The sequence below is a fragment of the Primulina huaijiensis genome, chromosome 4 (genome assembly GCF_012295235.1).
Source record: "Primulina huaijiensis isolate GDHJ02 chromosome 4, ASM1229523v2, whole genome shotgun sequence".
Taxonomy (NCBI): Eukaryota; Viridiplantae; Streptophyta; class Magnoliopsida; order Lamiales; family Gesneriaceae; genus Primulina; species Primulina huaijiensis.
In genome coordinates, this window is record NC_133309.1 from 17755714 (window position 1) to 17766304 (window position 10591).

The window sequence follows — 10591 nt, forward strand, 5'->3', positions numbered from 1 at the left end:
GCAGCGGGAGGTTGTCCGACGGCGGTCGGCGGTCGGCGGTTGGTTGGCGCGGGGAAGTAGTCCGATTGCCCGCGGAGGTCAGCGACGGCCCAGCAACGGCGGTGGTCTGACGGCCGACGGCGGCCGGCGGTGGGAGGCGTTCCCGCGACGGTCAGCTGCGGGAGGTGTTCGACGGCCGGCGGAGGTCGGCGGCAGCCCGGCAACGGATGTGGTTCGACGGCCGGCGGCGGTCCGACGGTGGCTCGACGACGGACCCGCGACGGAGGTGGTCCGGCGTTGGTGAAAGAGAAAGGGTAACATTGGAAAGAGGGTAGGGATTGAGAAATGATAAATAATCCTATGGAGGAATGATGTATTATTTAATCACAACTAATACAACCTAATCATTCATAGAAGAGATTGAGCTGGTTAAATAAAAATCGTACCAAACATTGGATTAGGTGGGTTTAAAAATCATAAACCCATTTAATCATTCCAACCAAACGCACCTGGTATTAGTATCATGGAGATTAGTATACACTTCTTTAGTGTCCCAATCAGGTTGAGGATGTGCAGAGCCTGGGTTGAGTCATGTGAAATTTGGTTTGCATCAACCATGAAATCGACGATTTTCAATTAATCAACAGAATTACGATTTTTCCCTGCATGATGGCTCAATTCGAAATTGTAGAAAAGAAATATTCAAAACTGGATTCATAGACAGTAATTGCAAGATATAAGAACACATGAAATAAAATTGTCTAATATGCATTAAAAACAAAAATGGCATGTCAAAATGGAAAGGAGAAAAACAAATACAATCCTGAAACATAAAAAATTTCTCTCAACAAAATCTTAATGAATTCAAGTCTGAAATAATTAGTAAATACTTGCTCAAGATGTATAGAATCTATTTGGGAACACCATTAGCAAGCTTAGCAGAGTCGTCCGAAGGATTAAGCTCATCCCAAGCTTCTATCCACGTGACCATAGCATCTGCTAGCTTTGTGAAGTAGGGATCGACAGCCGAAAGTTTGTCCTTCACTTGTTTAGCCATTTCGATGTAGCAGTGTTGCACCGTCGTGCATTCTTTAGGAAGCGATAAGTTCTGGAAAAACGGGATGATGTCCTCTTGCCAATAAATTCCTTTGTACTCTTTTTTCAGATTGACAAACGGGTTGCTGGCTTTGCTATGCCAGATATAAGGCAGACCAGTCTTGACACCGTAACCCAAGTGATCGCAAATCACCTGAAAGTTTCATGAGTAATCAACTTCCGCTCTACAACAATAGAGACAGCTACAACTTCCAAGAATCGATTGAGGTAATAACGGAAAAGGAATGTAAAGCTAACCTTGGTGCACCAGCCAGCCCACATGTCATCGTATCGCCCAATTGGCTGACCGTCCCCCATGAGTCCAAAGTACATTGCTGGTCCAATCAGTTCACGGTTGAATCCCAAGTTCATACCGCACATTGGAAAAATGGTACCCTTTGGAATGGTCATAACAGCATCTACATATCTGGGACAATTGCAAAACGAGCAAAACTAAGGTTAAAACCAGATGGTGCATTTTTAAGAAAATTTTCACGGTTTTAGTAACTTCAATCAGACCTGGTGTTCCTTTCACGGGGCTTAACAAGCTGTGTAGGTGCATCATAATCAGGGATATTAAGCCAAAGGCCATGAGAAACGGCAGTGGGGACACCCTCACGGAGACTGAAAGGGTACCCACGAACAAAGTCTGCACCCTCCCTATATGGGTCGTAAAGAGTGTTAAAGAAAAGTGGGGTTGATGGAGTTAAGAGATTCTTGATGTGCTGCTCGAGAGCATTGATATCTTTTCCAGATGGGTCTTTCGCGACCTGCACGTCGATGAGGAAAATATGCAGCAATTGCAGATCAGAATACAAGATTCCATAATACCAGAGTTAGAAGTTTATTCAACATCAGATTCACAATTCACATACATAGATCGACATCGAGCAACAAGTGGATAATGTTCGACTGTCGCTCACTAATGCGCGATCAGATAACAGCATAGTGATTAGTGCAAATTAATTCATAAAATACCTACTTAAGCTATGCATATACAATGATCAAGATCTATATAAATCCGAACAATAAGACAACGTAAAAAAATCCTGATATTATGGCAATGCACTAGCACAAGGAAACAAAAGCCGATACAAAAAACTTGAAAGCTCCACAAACGATAAGTGACAAAAGACAATTAACTTGTGAGCAGGACAATCATTTATTCAAGGTGACACAATACAGATCAGGGGCACCACCAACCTCCACCCTTCTCCCTCAATTCAAAAATATTTCAAACTGTAATTATTCTAAAAATTGACACCTTCAATCCACTAGATCACCCACAATCGTTATTCAGTATTCCAAAACCCAAAAAAAAAAAAAATAGCACCAATTCAAATTGAGACATGAAAACAACTTAAATCCAAATACCCAATTCTAAAATCCCCCAAGATCTAATATTTCAATAATTCCAGACTCCAAAATTGCACATCAACATAAAAGATCAGATCTTTCTCTTCAACTGAGACAGCAAATCCAAAACCAACAAGCAATTTTTCAAAATAAAAACACCCACAAGGGAATATCAAACTTCCAACACCAAAATTAACTTATAAAAAGAGATCTAAAACAAAAGATACTTACAAAGCAATCGTCATCAATGGTATAAATATACTTCTTTTTGGACACCATGTACCCAAAGCACCTGCAAGCAGAGTCCTTAAACGAGATGCATGATGCCTTGGGACCCAGAATTCTGTTGATTTCATTACGATTGTACAGTTCATAGTCAAAGCCATCGGGCACATTAATGGTCTTCGAAGGGTCGCCATCTTGGACTATGATTAGATGGTATGGCTCAAAGAATGGCCTCCACATCTCCAAGAAATCGAGGTTTCTTATGGTGGGAATCACTATATCCAACTCATCCTTGAGAAGGGGGGTGATTTTTTTAGCAGACATTGATTTCTTGCTCCCTCTCGTGGGCGTGAAAGAGAGAGGCAGAGGAGAGAGAAGGGGTTTACTGGTGTTGGATTTGAGGCCAAAGTACGAAAGATTGGTGAATCGGTCGTGTGATTTATAGCTGATATTAAGATATACATTTTTTTAGCTATTCGAAGTTCGATTCGATAAAAGTACGTTTGAGCTCGTTTAATGAAGTTTGTTAAGATAAATAAACTAAACTAAAGCTTTAAATTACTCAGTTCGTTAGCTCGTGAACATATTCGTTGGTAAGTTCATGAGTAATCTTTTAGATGAAAAAATATTAATTTTAATATTTGATTCATTGATTTTATTTTGCATATTATTTATGAAATATATACAAAAATCTATTAAATTTATTTATTATAATAAATTTACAAATTTGAATACTATTGTGAATTGATGGAAATGAGTGAGACATGTGAACAAAAAAATCAATAAAAGTATGCAACGGGACAATGCAAATGAGCTGTTGCATTCACATATCATGCAGAGTAGCAATATGTAAAATATATAAAACTACAACGCGCAATTGGACCCAACATGGTACGCATATTTCAATCATTCTACCATTTTTTTTATTTTAAGTTGACTTCAATTTAGAAGAGGAATTTCAATTGGACCCAACACGGTACCCAATATAAAACTACAACCGATGATATCGGTACAATTCTAATATTTTAAACAATCATACAACAGCTCAAGTAGGGATGAAAATGAGACGAAGTGGAGATTGGTTTGTCATTTCCATCCACATCCCTAAATTCCATCCTCATCATCATACACGTCCGATCCCCGCTTTTTCGTGTTCGAGCCGCGGGGAGCAACTTCCCATCCCCGTCCCGATCTCTGTTTCAAAAATATTAATGTGACAAAACGAAGGCGGGTTATGTGTGTGTGAATACATATTGTATCTTACAATTATTGAACTATTTTTATTTATACTTATTAGAATTACAATCATAAAATATTTTTATTTTTATTTTTACTTATTTAGCTACATTTTTTAATTCAAGGATTTATAGATATTTTGATTGGTAAGATTTAAATGCGTAACAAGAATATAGTTTGGTTAAACTGGAAAAATCCATTGGACCGAAAATTCAATTTATATGGTTTAATGTTATCGGCATTTCAGTCGGTTACAATTTTAAAATTTATATAATTCGGTTATTCGTTTTGGTTTTCTATTTTGGTCCGCGAAAAACTGAACCGATGGTACTTTAATTCATTATAGGGTTTTGTGAAGATATTTCATGATATTTAAGCTATTGAAAAATTATTTTTAATATCAACTTTTTATATCTACCTCATAAATTTTATATCATGTTTTCGAACTTAATGTAATATGAAAATCTTGAAATCATTTACAGTAAATTCACATACTTTATTATATATTTTGAGAAAGTTATATAAAAATCAAATAAAATATTTGTATACTTAAATAGTTATATAAGTTATTAAAAACCTTATTTTTAATATTAAATTCTAATTTATCAAATTTTGGACAAAACCTCCAAGTGAACTTTNTTAATTTATCAAATTTTGGACAAAACCTCCAAGTGAACTTTATATATTTTTTTTTAAAAAAATATTTTTAATAAAAATATTATTTTTTTTATTTTTTAAAATATTTTATTCTTCTATATCATCATAAACAATATATTTGAAAAATAAAAGTGATATACAATCTTTTATTTCCAAATAATATTTTTTTAAACGTTTTAACTTTTTTATCAAACACGAAAATTGAATTCTAAATATTATTTTTTATTCATCCGAACATAGTGTTATGGCTTGGTTTCACACTTAGAGTTTGGTTATAATGGCTAGAGAGAAATGGTAGAAGCCAAAATAAGAGTCAAATATGTGAAATTGACTTCAAATTTCAAGATACTGGTGAAAAAATGACAAAATAGGCTATACTCATCTTGCCATATAAAATATCTAGGTCAATTGAAAATTTCAAATTTCCCAGCACGTCGTCGCCCTACTTGATGATAAATTTAAGGTTGGCTCATATGAACCCGTCAAATTACACATAAAATTGACTAGATTAGCTGGGTCGACCTATCCCGCCACCTAAAATAGATGGGTTAGGTTGGTGTTTTCCATCCTCGTAAAAAGGGGAAACGAGGCTAGAATCACGCCTAATCAAGGGATTATGGACTAAAGGTTTTCCAGGAAGCAACTCACATGCATAGCTTCAAAGGGGTGCGGCTCGGGTGTGGTCGCTTGGGGCTCGGCCGAGGCTGGTTGGGGCTCGGCCGAGGTCGTGTACTAGAGCTAGGAAAGGTCCTATGGGGGCTAGGGCTCGAGGAGAGTGGCTAGGGAAGAGTCCTAGTGAAGTAGGACACTCCCCATGCACGCATGTGCAAGCTGTGGCAGGGAAAGGCTTGCAGTTAGCTTGGGGGCGAGCCAGGCAGGTCCAATAGGGTCCAAGGAAGGTGGTGAGGGGTCGGAGTCTAGGCTGGGACGGCGGTGGCGAGTGCACCCACAGCGTGAAAAAAATGGTGGGCGCGCGACTCTTGCTTTCTGATGCAGGGCTCGCAGCGTTGGTTCAGGGGCTCGGTCTAGGTTCGGTTAGGTCTGAGCATGGTCCAGGGTGGGTGAGGGTCAAGTGTGGTCGGTGGTTGATGAGCTAGTAGAGTCCTAGTAGGACTAGGATTCTAGCAAGGTTAGGAAAGGGGGGCTGCAGGTTCATTGCTAGTGCAGGGGTCTTTGGCGAGGACTGGGGGGCTCGGTGTTGGTCCAGTGAGGTTCAGTAGGGTCCCTAGGTGGGTTGGCTAGAGTTTGGCTCGAGGTGGCTCGGGCATGGATTGTCGAGTTGTAACGCCCGAAAAACCAATCTACGTAAATCACATGCATGCAAACACGATAAATTGCATATTTGTTTTATTTAATTAATTTTAAATGCTTACTTGATGCATAATATATGATTATATGGTATGGTTGCATGATTAAATGATTATATGACATGATTTCATGAAAATTGAAGGATTTTACCCGAATATTCGATAATAGGCGGGGGAAAGGAGATCGGGAACGACCAAAACAAGAATAAATATTTGTCACTAAGTATTTTCAAGGCTTCTTAATATGATTAAAAATGATTTAATTTTTCTAAAAATGGTAGAGTTCGAATTATTTTACGAGAAGAGCTCGATTTTACCCAAGAAGTCGGTTTTGGGTAAACGGGGAGTTTTTAAAAAATCAAATGCATTTTTTGAAAACTAAATGTAACTTACCGTACTTTTAAACTACTTAAAATTTACGGAAAAATTAAAAATTTTCTTAAATACAAATAACTTTCAAAGTGTGATCACAATCAAACTGGCCGTCCAAAAGTATTTGCGATACAAGAGCTCGCAAATAAAGTTTGCTAAAGAAAATACTTGTTTAAACAACGTAAGCCAAAACGTGAAATCAGAGTATTAAAATTTTTATGCTTAAAAACTTAAAAGCATAAAACATGGGCGGTCCTTGGGTCTAGCCTCCTGCTCAGTCCAAGCCTGCTCCTTGGTCCCCACCCCTCGTCTCCTCAAAGTCATCCTCACCTGCATCGATCAAGTCTAGTGAGTCTAAAGACTCAACACGTATTGTAGAACCCGTTAAATCAGACTACGTATAAGCCATGCATAATTTCTAGTATTTTAAATTAAAAATGATTTCTTTATTATTTAAGGCATTTTAAATTTGATAGTCATGATTATTTATTTTAAATCGCATAAGTTTAGTTTTATCTTTTCAGTTAAATAAGTGAGGCCGGACTGGAGTTGGAGTTTTAAGATAAAATTTAATGATAAGAAAATATTCCTAAATTTAATTTAAGCCAAAGNATTAATTCACTAAAATACCTAATGAGTAAATAAAACTTTAAATATTTAAAATACAAGATTTAAGCAATATTTTACCTCATTTTAATCATAGAATTCGGCCACCCCACTTCAAATTATTTAAAAGTTTGACAACTCATTTTCATTGATATCATTCCTTAATCCTCTCTTGGTATGATTAATCCCTTCAATCTAAATCTTCAATAATTAAATAATTAAGCAATTTCTTACCCTATTTTGAAAGATAAAATCGGCCACCACACTTGGAGGATTTGATAAATTTTAGTAATTCTCTATTGATATATTTCCTTAATCTTTTCATTTCATGGTTAATCCCCTCATTTTAAATCATCAATAATTACCATTAAGCAATTTTCTCCCTTATTCTTGATAAGCAAGAATCGGCCACTCACCCTCAAATATCCCCCTAAAATCTCCCTCAATCAAATAATATCAAACATCATTCCATATCTCACAAGCAACTAGGATAGAAATGTTTTAAAGTTGCCAATCAATTCTCATTCAATTAGTAGACTTCCTCATTCACCTCATAGCCATTTCCCTCTCCTCACTTTCGAAAATTCAGAGTGAAATTCAGAGAAAAAAATCGTGGGAAGCTCAAGGAAAAATAAGGGAGAAAAAAAGTAAGAAAAGAGAACTCCGTCTTCGCCGCGCCGTGTTCGTCGTAATCGTTTGTTTTCTTTCAAAACAAGTTCAAGGCATGTTTATATTTTCTTTTGCTCTTCAATCAAGCCAAGAAGAGTTATGCGGATCAGCGGAGGAGAGATCTAGAGTTTGCCGTCGGCGATCATGTTTTCGTGAAGGTAGCACCTATGAAGGGTGTCATGCGGTTCGGAAAGAAAGGGAAGCTTACTCCGAGATTCATCGGACCATTTGAGATCCTCGACAGGTTTGTTCCACGTCTCTATACTGAGGAAGTATATGGCAAATCCTTCGCATGTCTTGAACTTCGAACCGTTGCAGCTCACTCTGAACCTGTCTTATGAAGAACGACCCGTGCAGATCTTAGACAGACAGGAGAAAAAGCTTCGGAACAAGCAGGTGAAGCTAGTCAAAGTCAAATGGCTTAACCATTCGGAGGAGGAAGCTACGTGGGAAGCTGAGCCGGAGATGAGGAGTCGTTACCCCGAGTTATTCGGTGAGTGTTAATTTCGAGGACGAAATTTCTTTTAAGAAGGGAGAGTTGTAGAACCCGTTAAATCAAACTACGTATAAGCCATGCATAATTTCTAGTATTTTAAATTAAAAATGATTTCTTTATTATTTAAGGTATTTTAAATTTGATAGTCACGATTATTTATTTTAAATTGCATAAGTTTAGTTTTATCTTTTCAGTTAAATAAGTGAAACCGGACTGGAGTTGGAGTTTTTAGATAAAATTTAATAATAAGAAAATATTCTTAAATTTAATTTAAGCCAAAGAATAATTTATTTTAATGTAAAATAAAGTTTAAGAATTTAATTAATTAATTAGAGATAAGTAGTAAATAAATTATTTTATGTCCAATAATTTAATTAAAAGCCTAAAATAAAATATGTGACCAATTGAGATAAGTTAACCTGGGCTTATTTTATTTAATAAATTATAACTTAACATGTTAGTAATTTAATTTAAAAGAATTAGCCATGCATGCAAGATAATTACCATCCTAAACTAATTTATTTAATTCACTAAAATACCTAATGAGTAGATAAAACTTTAAATATTTAAAATATAAGATTTAAGCAGTATTTTACCTCATTTTAATCATAGATTTCGGCCACCCCACTTCAAATGATTTAAAAGTTTGACAACTCATTTTCATTGATATCATTCCTTAATCCTCTCTTGGTATGATTAATCCTTTCAATCTAAATCTTCAATAATTAAATAATTAAGCAATTTCATACCCTATTTTGAAAGATAAAATCGGCCACCACACTTGGAGGATTTGATAAATTTTAGTAATTCTCTATTGATATCTTTCCTTAATCTTTTCATTTCATGGTTAATCCCCTCATTTTAGATCATCAATAATTAACCATTAAGCAATTTTCTCCCTTATTCTTGATAAGCAAGAATCGGCCACTCACCCTCAAATATCCCCCTAAAATCTTCCTCAATCAAATAATATCACACATCATTCCATATCTCACAAGCAACTAGGATAGAAAGGTTTTAAAGTTGCCAATCAATTCCCATTCAATTAGTAGACTTCCTCATTCACCTCCTAGCCATTTCCCTCTCCTCACTTTCAAAAATTCAGAGTGAAATTCAGAGAAAAAAATCGTGGGAAGCTCAAGGAAAAATAAGGGAGAAAACAAGTAAGAAAAGATAACTCCGTCTCCGCCGCGCCGTGTTCGTCGTAATCATTTGTTTTCTTTCAAAACAAATTCAAGGCATGTTTATATTTTCTTTCGCTCTTCAATCAAGCCATATAGGTATTTTAAAACATAACATATGCATGATTTTGTATAGCAAAAATCGAAATGTTTCAGCATCATGAACAAAAATAATTCTGCACAGAATTTTTCGGCACCCACATGCACTTCACGGTTTCTGCTTGTGTTCATGGTTTCAGGGTTGGATCGATTTCCGGAGGCTCAAGGCTCCTTATAGACATGATATAGGGTGTTCTAGGAAGGTGTTAGTCCATTGGTTTCACTCCCTTCCCCCCCAGCAGCGCGTTTTGACAGCAACTTCAGCAGCTGCCATTTCGAGTCTCAAATTCGGATGCTTGCTTGTCGAAGGCGAGTGTTCTTATCTTGGCTGCCCTAGGGGCTGTAGCCATGGTTCGAACCTCTCCTTGGCATGTCTAGGACATGACCAAGTTGCCTTTCATGGCTTGGTTCACAGTCCCATCGATTTTAAAAACAAAACAAGAACAGAGCCCCATCGGTATTCATTTTTCTGGTTATGGTTGTGTGTTGAGTTTCGAATTTATGGTGTCAAGTGGGTTGTGGTTGGTTTCTAGCCCTTAGCCATGACTCATCCAACACCTTCGAATGTCTAGCATGGACCATGGTTAACCTCATAGCCATTGGATCCTTCATTTGATAGCAAAACAAGCTACACCCCCCACTGTTCAGCATGTGTTCTCGGGTGGGGCTTCGGGTTTGTCGTAGGTGTTGTCTTGAATTGTGGTTGGCCTAGGGCCCTTAGCCATGGTTCAAACCATACCTTAGGATGTTTTTAAGAGGCTCTGGTCGATGGTTCAAACCCCAATGGCCGATAGTCTCGAAATGAAGCGACGAAAGCTCAAGAGCTGCTGTTGGATTTTATTGGACAGCAGGTTTGGCTTCGGTTCAGAGGTCACATTCGAGTTCTTGGTTGGCTTTTAGCCTATGGTCTTGGACTGGACAGTACCTCATTGAGTTAGAAAGGTCATGTTTTTGGCCGTTTGTGATTCGGTCAAGTTTAGAGGTCGTACGAGAATTTACGGTGGAATGTGCCAAAGTGACTCTCGAAAGAGAGTTTCATGTTTTGGCCTCCATTCACCAAAATTTGGACTTGTACAACTTTAGGAGCATTATTTCATCATTTTATGTGTAATTTAATCATGACTAAATGATTGTTCGGTGTTGGTTCGGGTTGACACGGAGTCATGGTTAAATACTAAGTCGTTGAGCGTAATTGTCTTGTTTTTGGGTTCAATTACGAAGTTTTGGTCAAGTTAAATCATTTGCATATTTTTCATGTTAGAATTAGGGTGCAGCGAGCCTGGAAACGATCCAACCCATTTGGTAAATTAATA

At 37.2% G+C, this 10591-nt stretch overlaps 1 protein-coding gene across 1 annotated transcript; it reads right to left on the reverse strand.

Annotated features, from left to right (window-relative positions):
* Window positions 1–678: 678 nt before the first annotated feature.
* Window positions 679–3082, reverse strand: LOC140975326 (probable UDP-arabinopyranose mutase 2). Its single transcript, XM_073438987.1, has 4 exons — window positions 2662–3082; window positions 1594–1844; window positions 1333–1501; window positions 679–1228 (listed from the first exon to the last, which is right to left on the reverse strand). The coding sequence occupies exons 1-4, from the start codon at window positions 2977–2979 to the stop codon at window positions 890–892; spliced, it is 1077 nt and encodes a 358-aa protein (XP_073295088.1). The 5' UTR covers window positions 2980–3082; the 3' UTR covers window positions 679–889.
* Between the last annotated feature and the right edge of the window lie 7509 nt (window positions 3083–10591).